This window comes from Hirundo rustica, chromosome 6, assembly GCF_015227805.2.
Source record: "Hirundo rustica isolate bHirRus1 chromosome 6, bHirRus1.pri.v3, whole genome shotgun sequence".
Taxonomy (NCBI): Eukaryota; Metazoa; Chordata; class Aves; order Passeriformes; family Hirundinidae; genus Hirundo; species Hirundo rustica.
The window spans coordinates 38,630,147-38,647,526 of NC_053455.1; the positions used below are offsets into that span (position 1 = coordinate 38,630,147).

The window sequence follows — 17,380 nt, forward strand, 5'->3', positions numbered from 1 at the left end:
GGTCATGCAGCATTCCTCTTGCACAACACAGATTCAGCTAGGTGTGCTTCCTGCAGACAGCCCATCTGGATACCCCCCTGCTCCTCCTACGTGGAGTTCACTGAGGCAGCAGCTACAGTGGGAATGGCTTTTCAGGGGAAAGTGATTGGGCTACTACTAAAATGGCCTATTACATGCAGAAAGTGCAGCAGCCACAAAAATGTCCATTAGTGGTGCAGGGAAAGCAGCAGCATGTGTGTGTATGACTGAAGAGACTCTTCCATGTATGACTAAGTTCTATTTCAGGTAATGGGCTGGGTGCATTTCTGGATTCCTTGGGATGGCCCCACAGAAACCAACCTGGGAATCTAAAACTGCTTCCGGCTGCAACCTGCTTCATTACTACTGATGTGAACAGGGCAGGGCTTACAAGACAGAGGCTGCCTAACTGCAAAGGAGCTTAAAGTTTTGTTGTGGCTGATGAAGCATTCAAAATGTGGCAAGTATCATACCAACTCATACTAAGATATTTAAAAAGCCAGCAGTTGTAAATCAAGTCATAAAATTACTACTAACTGCTTGAAGAAGACACTGGCTGAAGCCCAAAGGAGTGGATCAATTCAGAAGAGAAATAAGAACAGATAGTTGCACCTCCCCCTGAATATGTAAAACATGAAGGATTTAACCTCAGACAGAACTAGGCCATCTTACTGCCAGACTAATCCACCATGTCAAATAGCAATGAAAAAGTGTCACTCCTATAAAAACACAAAGAACAGCATTTTGTTTTCATTTTTAAAACTGCAAGCTCCTCAGGGCTGTAACTTACTTAAATTTTGTGTAACACAGGGTTACTTGTGAGCTCTTGTATCAGAGCAACTCAAGTAGTTTTCCCATCTACCTGTCCCAAGGAGACAGGCACTGATAAAGCAAGGGCTGCCAAGAGAAAGATTCTTCACGAAAGTCAGGTTTTGCCACTTCTTCCTAAGGAAAGGTTCTGATGGCACTGCTTGCCATTTTTAGCGTGTTAACCTAAAGTATTGTTTTTCTACATAGTTTGAATGAAGTTTCTGTTGAAGAGCCTGATCCAGAGCAGCAGGTTAGCAGAAACTCACCTTCAACAGTGGTTTAATTCACTCACTGTGCTCTGACCAGAGGTGCAGGTAAACACTGTTTCATCACTTCACCTCCGAGGCACTGACCTTAAGCATGGGGGCAAGGCAGACAGCTGGGAGTGGCAGTGTCAAACCAGAGAGGCAAGATTCATTGGAAATTCCCTGACAAGGGCAAATCCTTTATTTTGTTGCAATTGGAATTTGTCAACCTTAGAGAGCCCTCTCAGAAGTTACATTATTTGGAAAGAGCTCATCCTGATGGAATAATAGAGTCTGTTTACAGCCAATTTAGTTGGGTATTTGAAGCCATTCTGGGTGTTCTGGGCACTGGCAAGCACCACTTACATTTGGATTGCCTTCCAGGAGGGATATGGACATATGCAACTGAGCTTCTCTCATAACCAGAGAAAGAGCATCACACAGGTAACATCTTTATCCTACCAGGGAACCAAATAATAAACAAAGTCAAATCCTGCTTTCAGACTAACACACAACTCTTTCAGACTAAGATGTTGCTCTTACAGATGACATGTCCTTGGCACAGCCAGTGCAGGCCACAACACTATCAGTAGCAGACTACCTTTTCAAAGGATCCTTCCTTTCAAGTCAGTGAGCAACACTGCCCTGCATCTTTTCCACTCATGCCACAGAAACATTTTTGATGACTTCACTATTCTTCATTTCTTTCCTTAAGCCACTTGACACTAGGACTAACATACCATTACAAGAAAGCAACACTTCATAAAGGGCTACCAGGCATATTCAGGAGACTTTAACCACAGGCCTCTGTAGATAACTTTTATTATGCTTTAAAGTTCTCATCACACAAGTGATCACAATGCATTTTTGTCAGTGCAAAGTGCTTTGCTGCCCATTGATCCAGTGTATAAGCTGTTAGTAAAAGCAGGAAGTTATTTACCAGGCAGTCAGTACTGCCTTAAACACACATCTTTTACTGCTGCCCACATTGCTTTACCACCTGTATTTATGGACTTGTATCCACTTCCTCACATCAAGTCCTCATCTATCCCCAAGCATGCACAGCAAACACTGCACTTTTCAGGTGTATTTGTGAAGACAAAGTCTCACGCCCTCCAAGCCTCTCTCAGATTACAGCACATCCTTTAATGTCCAAAACATCACCCATTTTGGCTGCAAATCCACTTGGATTCTTCCATCTGGCCGGCTCCTCTGTTTTCCCATTCTCCAGCTCCTTTTCTGCCCATGAAGAGTGTGATCACTTCTGTTTGCAAGGAAGATGATAGCGGGAGGTGTGGTGGTCCTTCAGGTCAAACTCCTCATGGCCTTCCCTAAGAAGCAAATACAAAGTGCAGTCACAAGTAAAAATCCAGGCCAGGAACTCGCTCTAAGCCACTGCACAAGGTATCTCACAGCAGCCCTTAACCAGAAACTTATTCCACAAGTTGGCTGTGAGGACCTAACTGGCAGCCATCTGGACTAACTACTTAAGATATTTGCTTGTAACAGAAATTTCTGAGGTGCTTTATGGGAAGGTCTGCTCATCCTTGTCAGCTGGATTTGAAAATGACAACAGGTCCTTCTGTTTCTTTCCCTCTTGAAGAGATTAATGTAACTAATGGCTCATTTTCAGCACTGTGTCTGTGATTCCAGGGACATTAGCAACTGTGACAACAGACAAAATGACAGTCTCCTCCAGAAAACTCTGGAAAAAAAATGAAAATAATGCACTGTATGGGCAGCTGTCTTAACCATGCTCAGGAGCAGGAAGTGTTGAGTAAGATACAAGCCTGCATCCACAGTATGTGGCTGACACATCTACCTGCCAGACTGTTAAATCTGCTTTTACTGATGTTTGCTGTCAGATACTTTTGTTTGTATGCTTTGTTTTTAATAATCCAACACTGCCAGTCATATGTTTTCTGAACATTTTCATATGGTTTCCCCACACTGCATTTGCACTTTGCACTACAAAATTTGCGGGAAATGAGAGAACATGCACGGAAGCATCTCTTGTTATCCCACCCACATTTTTAGCAACCTGCAGTCTTAATGTCATCCAGCACTAATCTGAGAACCAAGCCAACTACCCAATACTTTAGAGGCATGAAAAAAGAGAAGTCACACAATCTGTTAGGAATAGCTTTGTATTCAAAGGAATTAACCCTCCAAATCTGAGACACAAAAATTTTGTCAAAAATCAAGCTACACACGTTTAAGAACCAAGACTAAAGCTGCTGCAAGGCCTGACTGGTGGAAAAAGGCTCACACATACGTATTTCAACGAAAAAAAAATTTAATATGGTTTAGGATTGCAAATTCTCAAGCTAAGAAAACCCTCAGGAATTCATACTATCTGATCTCCCCCTTTAAGGGAATCCAGCCCAGGTCATCCATCAATGGCATTAACAAACGATAGGAGTCACTGAACAATGGCCTCATTTATTCCATCCCACGTAATGCAGCACACCAGCTGCTCCAGAGAACACTCAGACAATGTGCCCAAACACGAACTGAAGAATTTCTGCCTAGGATCAGTTTAGTCCCTGAAGCCTGGGACAGCTACTGATCACACAAAGTATTTCTCTAATAACTAGCATTCAGTTTAAATCTAGATTCCTCAAATCTTGCCTCCTACTGACTGTTTTTCTGCCCAATGAGAAAAGCATACAAAAGGGGCCAAGCTTACCTTTGACCCCCCCTCTCAGACCCAGAGGAACTGGGAGACTCACCAAAAGCAGCGCTGGCAGTAGAGGTCCCCGTCACAGCCATGGCAGCGCAAAGTGGCATCTTCGTTGCAGATGCAGCACCAGGGTAACTCATCCTCATCACTATCATCTGCCCTTGCAAGAGCTGTGGCGGCTGGAGTGTGGCTCTAATTCACAGAGAAAACAAGAGACAGAGAGTTCAGACCCCAGCACAGACAACAAAGAACTTTAATTGTAATTCATGATGGCCACAGTGACCTGTCCCATGGTCCACAGTTTCCTTTCTGTTGATCCTAAATCTGTGAGATGAACTTGCCCAGAGCACAGGGACAGGCTCCATATGCATCTAGACTTAAATAAAAACCCAAGTACTTGCTAGAATTTGGGTTTGAGTTTGTGTCGCTTGGAACGTAAACAGGTGTTCAGCTTCATTTAGTGTCTACAGTGACGTACACCCACATTGTGTGTGTTGTGTTAAGGGCATAAAGCCCAGATATTCTGGCAGGCACCACAACAATACCATGTGACACACAATTCCTGCTGCAAAAGCAAGAGATCAAAAAGTCTCGCTGAAAGGGGCTATGTGGGAAGGGAAAGGAATGCAGAGGTGGGGGTGTTGTTTTCTCCCTGTTGTAGAAAGAAAACTGGGGGACAAAGGAAGTGCTTTGTCAAAAGACTCCTACTATTCATTTGTACCTGAGGCTGGAACAAAAAGATCTTCTGAAATCATAGTCTAAATATAACCACACAGCCAAGCGTGGTCTCCTTCTCCCTTACAGAGAACTCCTGCGGAACTGAAAACACACTGAGACATAGTGCCTGGACACTGGCAAAGGCAGCTTCCTGACACAGTCTTTTCCTAACACTATCTCTTGCATCAGTAATCCCAGAAATGCAATATGTCATACCTGAGATGGATGTTTTTGATAATGTTTACAATTATACCATTTCTTCCACTGAGAGCAGGCCTGACAGGTGCCTGTGAGTCACAGGTGCATTTAATTCTTGCAATATACATTAGAGATCATGTATAGATTTCCATAGTAGGCCAAAATCCACTCTGAGCATAGGATATCCTGCTACTAATTTCTTCCTCTGACATTATATGAGAACACAAAAGTAAAATACTATCTAAGGTTCTATTCTGCACATGCTGAAAGCACTGGCAAACCTCCCATTTACTCTGGTTCAGATTGTATGGTACTAGACTCTGGCCTTGTTGATCTAATAATACATATATACACATATAATTCTCTAGTATTGTGAGGTGTCTACCAACTTCTCTTGGTTTACATGACATTGTAACATTCAACCCAAAGCCAGCCTAAGAGGAATTGTATTCCAAGGAACAATTCTTTTTTTAAGTACAAGGATGATTCACAGCTGAGCTCAGAGCTGGTCAGCCTTGCAGAAGCTGCATGGATTGTTTGCTCTGGAGGAACTGGTTGGGTAGTATTTTTTTCTGCATCAAGCCTAAGATACAACAAACTTTTGCTGCAGAACTGTACCCTGGAACATTTGAGACGTCAGTTCAAGAGATCCTGACCAGTTCACTGACCTTTTGCTTTGCTTTCTTACACAGGTTCTGTTGTGAGGGTCCTGGTTGGGGAGTCTGATCTGGGGGAATGTTGAATCCACTTGCTTCATCCAGGGCTGCTTCCTCTGTGAGCTGATAGCAACACAAAGCAAGAACTCTCTTGTTTCAAACACAGCTGGGAGCCTCATTCTAGGCCCTAAAGCTCCTGCACTTGTTGCTGTCATGCATTAACAGGAGATGACAAGTCTGAATGCAGCTGGTGTTACCCAGACAGATGTAAGCTCACTGTGCACTCAGAACATTGTGTGTCCATTGTGGACAGTCTGCAGCAGCAGCACGGGCCTGCAGCTCACACACTCTGCTCTGCAGTGCAGCTAGCAGGCCCTCAGCATCATGCTAATCACACACATGTGACATATCAGACAAACTTAAGCTCAGGTCTGCCTGCAAGACAATTCAGAGACATTTGAGGGAGAAATGTAGGCGAAAGCTGAGCTACACAGCACACATCTCATCATCCATGTTCTAACTGGCTGGAGGAAAACACAGAACAAGAAGTGAGGAAGTACCAGCAAAGTGTGGTTACACAGGAGACACACGCAGACCATAAGAGACACTAAGCATGAACGAGAAAGACAATGTGCCAGACTAGAAGTATTGCTGTCAATTGCCTGACAAGTAGTTGAACAGCCCTTGGGAGCTAGTATTGGAAAAATACTAGGAAAGTAAGGAAATGAAACTCTTCCCAGGAACAGAAACACATTTTTACGCTCACTGGGTAATACATACACGAGGGATAACCAAGAGGAAGAAAAACAAGGGCACAGCTGCCACTTCTGACCTGTTTCAGCACTCTGCAAATGGCCTCCTCCTCAGCCACTTCCTCATCGCTGTCAGGGAGCTTATACGCTTCCAGTGTAACTGTAGGAGCAAGAAATGTGAGACTCACACCTGCCTCAAGCCTTGCGCCCACTAATGTACCAGAGACAATTCTTTGTGGTGTGAGCTGGCTGTGGCATTCTGGCTCTGACCTTTTAAGGTGCAGATTCCTCAAAGAGGATGTTTATTTTGTAACACTTGGAAGAGAGAAGGAAAAGGTCCCCACCAAAACCAGAGTTTTGGTTTTACAAGTTTTGTTAACCTCACCAGAGCATGCTAGAACTATCCCAAAGAAGGGTGCAAGACAAAGCAGCCTGACCTCACAGACCCAGCCTTTACCCTCAACTTCCATCTTTCATATTGACTTCATGACAAACCAACCTGTACAACTTTGCAGACAGAACCAATTCTCAGTCTGTTTCTTGCAGAAGAGAGGAATTAAATAGATAAACAATAATAAAGAATTTACTCTATCACAGCAACTGAATTCCTCCCTTGGCACTGTACTTTCAGCTGCTACTCACCTTTCTCTGGGTCCTCGCCTCTGAGTGCTGCCAGTCTCTTGGCAACCTGCAGGATCTTTTCCTGCCTAGTGTTCTCTTCCCGCAATTCAGCAGCAGCCTCTGCCAGCAGCTTATTCTTCTCTTCCTCTAGCCGTTTTGGGTCCAGATTTGCAGGGCAAACACAATCTTCACTTTCCCGATTGAGATCATTCAAATTTTGGCTACTAACAGCTGCAGATGGACACACAGAACACACTGGTGACTCAGCAGCAATGTTCCTTGGGCACAGAAAACATGACAAATAATGCTATGAGAGCAGCTTACTGGATAACAAGAGGAAAAGGCACGCCAGTAGGATCTTCACTGTACGTGAAGTTAACGTCAACTTTAGAAAAACAGAGAATCAGAATAATGCAACCCTGACAAGAAGGAACCATCTCCAAGCAAAGACACCGAGACCCAGTGTGAAGCCAGACGGCTGCTCTTGGTCAGTGTGGGGGATTATAAGGAATGGAATATATAAGGATATGGAATAACTGGACACTCAGTTCACCTGTAAGTTAAATAGGGAGGCACACATTCCCTTCTGAGCATAGCACATGCATTATTAGACATAAACAGGTCTTTAGAAGCCAAAACAGATACCTTGAGGCTGTACTCTTGGTCTGTAATGCTCATCAATGGCAACCTCCTCAGCCAGTTGAGTCAACAGGTCATCTGTCTGCTGGACCAGACTTCGGGTATCGGGAGGCTGGTGTACCTAGGAAACCAGGGGAGTGTGGGAAAAAGCAAAGGAGAGGAAAGTGGCATACTCAATCAAAGGAGAATTTTGGCAACCAAGATCACCCTAGATGGGAGCAGCATACAAAGATGCCTCCACTGACATTGAGAATCTCAGTTTACAGTTATGCGGTTTCATTTTCAGAGGTGTTGCATGCACACAGCTCTAAGAGCAGTCACCCAAACAAGGCAAAGGGGTGCTGGATGTGTAGGAATACATGCTGCTGGGTCCCAACTCCCAGCTCGGCCACTACCTCCGGTGTAAACAAAGTGCCATTCTCAACAGTGCCAGCCAGCAGCCCCACAGAGACCGGTAACAGCTGGGCATGCAGCTGAAAGAACCATAAGGAAATGGTATCTTGGGAGACAAGATCATTCCTGTAGGCTTTCAAGGCATATATCCAACTGATTCCTTTGCCACCTCGGACAAATCGCACTGGGCTTCAATTTCTGGAAAAATTAACAGTATTCTGCCCAGCTGGTATGCAGTAACAACTAGAAGATGTAATTAGAAGGTTGGGCTGATAAGCCTCCAACACAAACACCTCTGAAAAACTATGAGCACTGAGGTAGATAAATGAGTTGAGAGTATAAAACCTTAGCATCTCTGTTAAAAATATACACACAAACTACAGTTGCATTCAAGCTGAAGCAGTGAACTGGGAAAGGCTGGTGATTTGCTTCTGGAGCAAGGACACAATCAGGAAACAGAGGTTCCTGAAGGAAGCTACCTGGACACAAAAAAGCTGAAGAAAGAAGAATGGTTAGCATGCTGTGACACCAGTTACTGTGTCAGCATAGAATAAATTGCTGACTAAAGAGTTGAAGGAGCTTACAGGTCTGGGAGCTTGGGAAGGAGGATCTCTCCCCTGCAGGACAGCCAACCGGTCCTCCATTTCCTGTGTGGATGGAACAGGTCTTCGGTCATCCTCCTTCAGGGCTGCCAGCCTCGCTTCGATCTCAGCCTGAGTAGGGATGGACTCTGCAATTCAAAATGATCCAAGGGAGGAGATTATTCTGTTATTGAAAATGAAAAGCTACATGTTTTTTTCCCTTAAATTGTATTTCTTTCTGGAATCAGACTCTGAACACCTGAGCAAAAACCTCACCCGGCCCTGTCGTGAATGAGGGGTCGTACTGCAGTGACTCAGAGACTACCCTGGTGCGAACTGCTATTCCTTTCTTCCAAGTCCTTGCCTCCTTCATAAGTATTAGGGTGATGTCATCTGGAAATCAGCTGACTTGGGATTCTAGGGACAGGCAGAGAAATGAGTGTCTTTTAGGCAGTTCAGTCCCTTGGTCCCACATCTCCTAATGCAATCCCAGACTTATTAGACTGAAACCCTCCCCTGCCAGGTAACGGACGAGAGGCAATGGCTGCAAGTTATTCCAGAGGAGGTTTAGATCAGATATTAGGAAGAATTCCTTCACAAAAAGGGTTGTCAAGCACTGGAAAAGGGTATCCAGGGAAATGGCTGATTTATCATCCTTGGAGGTATTCAAAAGATACACATCTTGTGAATGTGTAAGATGTGACACTTGGGATTTGGTTATTGGATATGAGTGGTGGACTTGGCAGTGCTGGGTTAATGGTTGGACTCAGTGATTCTATGATAACCTGGCAACCACTCTGAAGAGAGTTCTTTTCCTTTTAGAGACCACATACATTTTAAATAGTTTATTCTCATGCAAGTGACTCAAAGCAGTCCCAAAACCTGACAGCTGTGGACTGGGATGAAAATCCTTTTCCTTCTCTCTAAGACAAGGCTGGTCAGAACATAGCCCCACAGAGACTGGAACTACTCTTGACCAAGACAGTGATTCACAGGAAAACTTCAAAATAGTTTAGCCAAAGACTTTCATTTCATTCTACTCCAAATGGGTTTGACACAAGTTAATACCCCAAAAAATGGAAAATGAGAAAGTGATTTTACAGGTCAGACACTGCTCAAAACTAAGTAGTAGTTTTAAGAGAAACCCCTAGAAGCAAAATGAAACTGGAACATTGATCTAAAACCATTATAGAAGTTGACCACTGTGGGAGCAGAACTTCAATGTCCTATTTTAAGTTTCATCCCCCTAACATAGCCTCTTAAAGCCCAGCACTTCCCTTTCCCTCCAGGTTCCTTGTTTCCCAAACAGTAGAGTTCCCACCCAAGGCATTTATGGTATTCTCTAAAACTCACTTGGTCGCCTTTCCTCCCTGAGCCTCTCCAGTCTCTCTGCAATAGCTCTATCCTCTTTTGAGAGCCCCTGGTATCTGCAGCCTGCTTGACCCGGGGGTTTTGCAGCTGCCTTCTGTTTGTCTTTCAGCTGGTTTTGTTTAGCCTCAAAAGCTGCTACACGCCTGTGACAAGGAAAAAATACGTGACAATTGAGAACAAGAGTTTTAACCTGAAGAAAACATCCTGTGCAACCCAACAGGCTTTCTGAAGAATGCCAGTGCAGAACAGAAATGAGACCACTCTCTCCAATATCAGCACAATGAAGTACTCCTAAGAGCAAGGAAAACCTTAGCTCACAAGAACAGCACACCTGGCAGCGCTTCCCAGGAGACAAGGGACATTTCACCACAAGGTTCCTGTTTCCAAGCCAACTCTGATCAGCCACACATAATTGTGGGCAGGTGGCTGTTCAGGAGTCTATTCAAAGAGCACACCCCCCACCCCTCCAAGCAAACTAACAACCCAAACAGCAAAACAAAAGCTCCATCCTTAATCCAACTCTGAACAAGCAAATAGCCACACCACAAAGCCCCACTTTTGCTGGTTTCCATAGGGGAAGAGGAGGGTCTAAAAGGCTCGTCTGCAGTAGAAAGTACTGCTTGGCAAGTGCAACTCACTTTTTGTAGTTTTCTGGTGGTGACCATTTTGCTGAACTGCTTTGAGATCCTTCTCTGCAAGACAAAAACGATTTCTCTGAACTCAGGATACTGACAATACTTGACAATACTTGACAATCATCTGGTCTCTCAACTCAAGAGGAATCATTAGGTGTTTCTTGACCTCTTGGTACAGCCCCTTTCTTAACCTCATAAATACTGAGAGGAATCAGCTTATGCAAGGGATTAAGATAATACAGTTGCCCAGGACAGCAAGAGCCTTCACCTCTGTCCTTTGGTCCAGTTGTTTTACATCTGGACAGAATGTGATTTAATTTGGTCATCAGCGATCCAAAGGAGGTGGGGCTGAAATACCCTTGCCTCCCACAGCCTGCACCTCCCAGTTCAGAGAGCAGGTAGGGAGTACTTAGGTAAGACTCCCAGTGTAATTAGCTTCCATGCAGCAGGACACTCTGGAAGGAGCTGGGGCATGCAACAAACAGAATTATATAACGTACAAGTAAATCAAAGCGTTACAAAAGTTATTATATAACACCTTCCAGAACACTTGAATACTGCACACCACAAACAAACAAACAAACTCTTCTACTTTGCTGTGTCCAGGCTGAGGGACTAAAGTAGACACTTACGTAAATTAGGTGGCATATTTTATTCGTTCTTAGAAATCACAGCTAAGCCCATATAGCAATGACTGAATGCAACATTGTTAGAACAACTTCCAAAGTTCTAAGGCTTCAATTCTGAAAGCTGTTTGCATGAAGACAACAACATGGGCAAGCTTACAGAACTGCAGCCTATGTGTATCACCTACAGGGCAGGATGCCATCCCGAGGGACATGGACAAGCTCAAGAAGTGGGCCCTTGGGAATCTCATGAAGTTAAATGAGATGAAGTGCAAGGTGCTGCACTTGGGTTGGGGCAACTCCTGGTATCAACACAGGCTGGGGACAGAGAGATCAAGAGCAGCCCTGCCAGAAAGGACCTGGGAGTGCTGGTGGATGAGAGGCTGGACATGACCCAGCAATGTGCACTCACTGCCCCTCTGTTCGTCTCTCATGGGATCCCACCTGCAGTGCTGCATCCAGCTCTGGGGTCCTCAGCAGCGGATGGATATGGACCTGTTGGAGCAAGTCCAGAGGAGGCCACCAAATTGATTAGAGGGATGGAAAACCTCTCCTACAAGGAAAGGCTGACAGAATTGGGATTATTCAGCCTGGAAAAGAGATGGCTCCAGGGTGACCTAACTGCAGCCTTCCAGTACCCAAAGGAAACTTTGAGGAATGATGGAGAAGAACTTTTTAAAAAGAGCACGCAGTGACAGGACAAGGGAGAATGGTTTTAAACGGAAAGAGCACAGGTTTAGATTAGATACTAGAAAAAAATCCTTTTCTCGGAGAGTGGTGAAACACTGGAACAGGTTGCCCAGGGAGGGTGGGAAAGCCCCATCCCTGAAAGTGCTTAAGGTCAGGTTGGATGGAGCTCTGAGCAACCTGATCTAGTGGAAGGTGTCCCTGCCCACAGCACAGGGGCTGGAAATAGATGATATTTAAGGTCCCTTCCAACCCAGGCCATTCTATGATTCTATAATCTATCTGCTATCCAGTCAGGGAAGATTGTTTTTCTGCTGTAGCTCTCTAGTGCTGCTATTAAAATTATGAGAAAAAAAGACCCAGAAGAAATGTCACGACAGGTGGCCCTGTTTTCCCAATGGCTTTGAAGTTGTGAAGGGAAATCAGAAAATTTCAAATTCAGAAAAGACTGAATACTGTCTTTCACTGTTTTCAGCAGCCCATAAAGATGAAGACCTTCACTAATGAGGTTCCTCTCCTTTAGACACCTACAGAGCCAGAAAATTCCCCCCTTGCTAGTGAAAATTCCTTGCTATAGGAGAAAAGTGAGGAAAAGGAACAAGAGAAATGCAAGAGAAAAAGGACACAGCAGAATTGGTTGACAGAGGGATTCTGTTGAACACCTGTGTTCTTGTGTTTCTTGTTCATATGTATAATCCTGCTGCTATTGAATTACATGTTTTGTTTTCAACAGAAGGTCTACTGGTTATGCTTGCAAATAATTTTGTTTTCTTTTAAAAGCAAAAATTTTATAGATTTTAGGCCACAAAATTTTATGTCTTCAGACCACACATAGCAGAGATACCGCAACAAGGAGGATTTATGTCACTGTTTGCCCACAGAAGTAGTAACGCTTTGAACATCTTATCCTTAGGCTACTCAAATATGCACATCTGAGAAGGCTGCCAGAACTATTGAAGGGGTGTAGATTTCTGGGCAAAAACACACTGTAGCTTAACCTCAGCCCATCTAGTTAAGCTGTCCACAGGACTTCAGTGTCCATCCATGAAGAGTTAAACTTGATGCTTTCAAACTACTTTGTCAACCATAGAGAACACGCACAAATCCTGATTCCTATTTTAGGACTGCGCAGCTCATATAAAAAGAAGTTTGGAGATGTCCTGTCTTGCAATTCCGGGATACAGGCAGCATCCATGCACATATAGATGGCAGAGCTCTTCTGCAGAAATCTGCACCACCACATGGAATGTAAACTGAAGGGAAAAAAAAGCGGGAAATTGTCTTTGGGTGAAGAAACACTCCCGTCTTACCCGGTTAGTTTTCCATGGCACTGCTTGCACACCTTCTGCGGGGTGTTTCCACACCGGGGAACAACAGCACTGAAGCTCCGGCAGTTCGAGCAGAAGGAGCGGCCGCAGTTCTTGCAGCCACACTGCAGAGACAGGAGAGAGGGGCAGGACAGGGCTTCACCACCTCGCCACCACCACACAGCCCGCACCGCTCCGCCCGGCCGTGTGCGGGCACAGTGCCCGTGCCGAGGCACACGCGAAATAACGCTGGGGCTACGCTGAGTTTTTGTGACAGAACTGCTTCACCAGCTGCTGCTGTAGATACGGAGACTCAAGAGCCTTGGAGCATCAGCACAAAACTCCTGCTGGGAGCTGAGTCACCACTTCAGCCCCGACTATAACGAAGTGTCTGTGAATTATCTGAGACCATAACAAAATACTGGATTAGAGGGATGACATTCAATGACTTTTTTTTTTTTTTTTTTTTGGGGGGGGGGGGGGGGGCGGGGTGGCGGGGTGTGGCGCCAGTAATTTCCCATATTTGAAGACATATCGGAATTAGGCACCATGAGAGCTCAGCAAACAAGACAACAACGCCAGGATGCTGGCCGGGAAGCGTGTCTCGGCGCCAGGCGAAGCAGCTCCCGGTTCCCTTCGCAGACCCTCGCACTGCACAGGAGGCACCCGCGGGACCGGCCCGCTCCTCACTGCCCGCAGCCGGACTTGCCTCTTTCTTGAAGACAGAGAACTTGGACGCGCACCCATAGCACCGGCTATCCATGGCGCTACCGCCCCGGCCCGCCCTCAGGCACGGCGCTACACCCCCGCTACGCCAAGCTCCATGGTCTCCCCGGTGCTGTGGCTGCCTCAGGCCCAAAGATCGGCGGCGAGCGGTGCTGTCACAAGCCGGGAGGCGCGGACACCATCCTCCCGTCCCCTCAACACAAGGCTGGTGACGCACGGCCCTACGGGAGTTGTAGTCCTCTGCCCCGCAGTCTCCGCCTTTAGACGCTAGGCGGCTCTCCGCGAATAAACTACACTGCCCAAGGCTCCGCACGGTCCCCGTGCCGGGCCGGCTGGGCTCCCATCGCCGCGCGATGCATTGTGGTACGTGCAGTCTGGTGCCCCTGCCCGCCCCCGCGGAGGTGCGTTAGCTGTTCTTGGGTGTTAAAAAGACAAAAAGTGTATTATCTAAGGCTAACAGTGTTGCGCTCAAGCTACTCTGGGGGTTTGGGGTTTTTTTGGTTTTTTTTTTTTTTTTTTGTCCTAAGCCGTGGTGAGATCCTGGCTCAGAATAGCAAGAATCACCTGAACTGCAAAACTCCAGTTACCCCCAGCCCATCCTTCTGCCAGTGTTGATCCGCCTGCCCTCAGGAGTAAGTGTCCTGCAGTGTTTGTGAAAAGAGTCACGGAGTGCAAATGAGTCATCCTGTTAACCGCCTGGGTTTGCAGGTACATTGTGCATTCTTTCCAGTTTAATATATAACCCCACGTTGTAAAGATCTACACAATTAAATTAGGAAACTGGCTGATTGATTCAAGGAAGTAAAGCTTACTATATATGAGTAAATAATATAATATCTGAATAATCTGAATAAAGCTAAATTTAAAGAGAAAAAATGGAGGGGCGTTCTCTCTCAATCTTTCTTTTTTGGCGTTTGTTTGCTTCTTGGGGTTTTTGTTTGGTTAGCTTTTTTAATGTTAAAAAACATTAGAAAGGCAACTGGAAGGTAACACCTCTCCTGCAATTGTGCTAGAGACCACCCGGACATTCCAGGTATTGTAGGCATAAAGCAGGGAATCGAGACAAATACAAACTCAAAAGGCTTCACTGTCTTTGCTATTGAGCTGCTCAATGGGAAAACAGGAACAGGAGATTTCAATCTTGATGTTACAGTGCAACCTACCGATTGACAGGTGGAATTTGGAGTGCAGCTCTTTAGGAGAAAATCCAAGCAGCAACCCAAGGAAACCTTCCCATCCATGGGGCCGCGCCAGCAGAGGTGCCCGGGGGATCACGTTAAGGAAGCCGAGCGTCCCTGCAGAGAAACTCCTCGGCTGCTCTGCCGCATGGAGCTGGGAGCCGTGCCCAGGGCAGGAGAGGAGATGTCTCTCCTTCCCCTGTCTGCAGCGGCGCTACGCGCTCCCATTCCCATTCCCGTTCCCGTTCCCGTCCCTGCAGGTGTCCGCCAGAGGGGGCCCAGCCCCCGCGGTTCTCCCGCTCCTCAACCCAAGGCCACTTGGCAGCGGAGCGGCAGCAGCTTTCCTTTATTTCTCTCTTTTGCCCGCGGATGTTTCCCATGATAAAGCGAACTCGATTATAAAATCCTATGTGACGACTTAGCCTATAAGGTTTTCAATTTCTATTTGAAGTACAGGAGAGATTAAATGGGCTTTGGTTTGTATGTCTTCTTGCTGCCAAACTCAGTTGTTGCACAGTAAGTTGTACATTCTCTGCCCTACGTTGTTATAGCTACTCTGCTCTGGGGAGCTCCCACCTGCAGTGCTGCATCCAGCTCTGGAATCCTCAGCACAGAAAAGACAAAGACCTGTTGGACCACGTCCAGAAGAGGGCCACAAGGATGATTAGGGAGCTGGAGCACCTTTCCTATGAGTACATGGTCAAGAGACAAGAAGGCTCTGGGGAGACCTTACTGCAGCCTTTTAGTACGTACAGGGGGCTTATATGAGATGGGAACAAGATTTTTAGCAGGGCCTGTTGTGATAGGACAAGGGACAATGGTTTTAAACTAAAAGAGGGTTGATTTAGACTAGATATAAGGAAAACATTTTTTAATGTGTGGGTGGTGAGGCACTGTAACATGTTGCCCAGAGAGATGGTGGATGCTCCACCTGTGGAAATATTCAAAGTCAGGTTGGATGGGGCTCTAAGCAACTTGGTGTAGTTGAAGATGACGGCTTGTTGCAGGGTTTTGAACTAGGTGACCTTTACGTGTCCCTTTCAACCCAAACTATTCTATGATTCAATAACCGGGGTTGTAGTCATGCAAGCATCATCTCAACCACAGTTGTTTATTTATGTAAGGGAAATGTGTTTTAAATTAAACACAAAAATAGACCTATGAGTAGTACATTTTTGTGTGCTTCTGTAATGCTTTATTCCAGGCTGTTTTTTCTCCTGCAGCAATAATTGACAGATCTCTGTTCTGGTTCTTACAGATTAAAAAAGCACAGCTCCCAAAGGCTCTGATTTGCCTAACAGGTAGGAACCAGGACAGCTCAAAGCAGGTAAAAAAGGAATATGTGGACATAAACACTCTTATTTCTTGTACACACACAGGCCTGTGGAAGTGGGTCTCTCTTTACAAACATCTGGTTTTGTATGCAGTTAAGGTAATACCTGTTACTGTCAAGAGTTATGCACATCTATAGGAATGCATATATTCATCACTACTAGATACCTCTGTGTTTTAAGGTTAAATCATTACATTTTGGACTGCAAAAGTGTGTTAAGTGAGTGCTGAACTTTAATTAGAACTTCTGAAAATCCTCCTGTTATGGTGTTGGGATCCTAAACTTTTGACTATACTTGTCCCTTGTGTCTACTAGCTGGTTACTCTTCCTTCCTATAGTTCAGAATATGAGTGTTTATTTATACATGAGTATGAATATGAGTGAATATTTATACATGGGCAATGTCCTACTTAAAACCACACTTCTAGGGACAAATTACAATATTCCTGTATCTGGTATATTGGTTTTGGAATATGCTGTTCATGCTCTTTTACCAAATATGGGTGAACATCTAAAACATTGCACGTATCTAGAGCGCCACAACAGACGAAGGGAAGGGAATCTAAGGTAATACTCAAGTTACAAAACTGTTCAGCATTGTCTGTTTAAAACAGGGACCTGTTCAACTTTGTTACACTATGAGAGTTGTTACAGGGTTGCTACCTTTGCACCTCCATCAAAGTCCTCAGACTCAAGGAGAGGAATTAGCATTTTTACAGTCTGAAGCTGAGCTTAAAAATAGAAGTAGAGTTTAATTTTCTGTCATGCTGATGAAATGGTTATATTCTCCAAAAATATGCCAATCTAAATAGTGAGCCAAATTAAATGAAGGAATACTTTTTATAGCCAGAAGATTGAAGCTTGTGAGGAATACAAATATTTGCTGTGTGCTTCTGCATGCACTTTCCTACTATGATGCAAGCAAGCTCTAAACCCTAATGTCCACAACTTATCAATTATGATTCTTCTGTGGGTGAAAATTAACCAGTGCTTTAAAAGCAAAACATTACAGATCTTAAACCCCTCCCCCCCCCGCTGCTACAAGGTCATCATAATTCAAAATTTTCTTGGCTGCACCAGGAAAGCAAATTGGCAATTTCTATGTGCTCTTCTTCACAAAGACAAAATTTCAGCAAAATCTTTTATTATTCATTATGTTTTGGCATCTCCCAGTTTGGCACTAGTGTTTAATTCTGAATATATC

At 45.0% G+C, this 17,380-nt stretch overlaps 2 protein-coding genes across 2 annotated transcripts in view; one reads left to right on the forward strand and one right to left on the reverse strand.

Moving 5' to 3' along the window:
- The window catches only part of PPP1R14D (protein phosphatase 1 regulatory inhibitor subunit 14D), a 29,847-nt gene that overhangs the window by 9,637 nt on the left and 2,830 nt on the right, over positions 1 to 17,380 (forward strand). Inside the window, exons 5-6 of the transcript XR_005701359.2 lie at positions 15,395 to 15,588; positions 16,102 to 16,144. The gene's annotated coding sequence lies outside the window, so the exon portion shown is untranslated. The remainder of the gene's footprint in view (positions 1 to 15,394; positions 15,589 to 16,101; positions 16,145 to 17,380) is intronic.
- On the reverse strand, positions 1,881 to 13,853 carry ZFYVE19 (zinc finger FYVE-type containing 19). Its single transcript, XM_040067633.2, has 11 exons — positions 13,649 to 13,853; positions 12,943 to 13,064; positions 10,323 to 10,376; positions 9,667 to 9,827; positions 8,317 to 8,462; positions 7,346 to 7,460; positions 6,722 to 6,931; positions 6,160 to 6,239; positions 5,340 to 5,450; positions 3,806 to 3,948; positions 1,881 to 2,404 (listed from the first exon to the last, which is right to left on the reverse strand). Exons 1-11 carry the CDS (start codon positions 13,700 to 13,702, stop codon positions 2,332 to 2,334), a joined length of 1,269 nt encoding a protein of 422 aa, XP_039923567.1. The 5' UTR covers positions 13,703 to 13,853; the 3' UTR covers positions 1,881 to 2,331.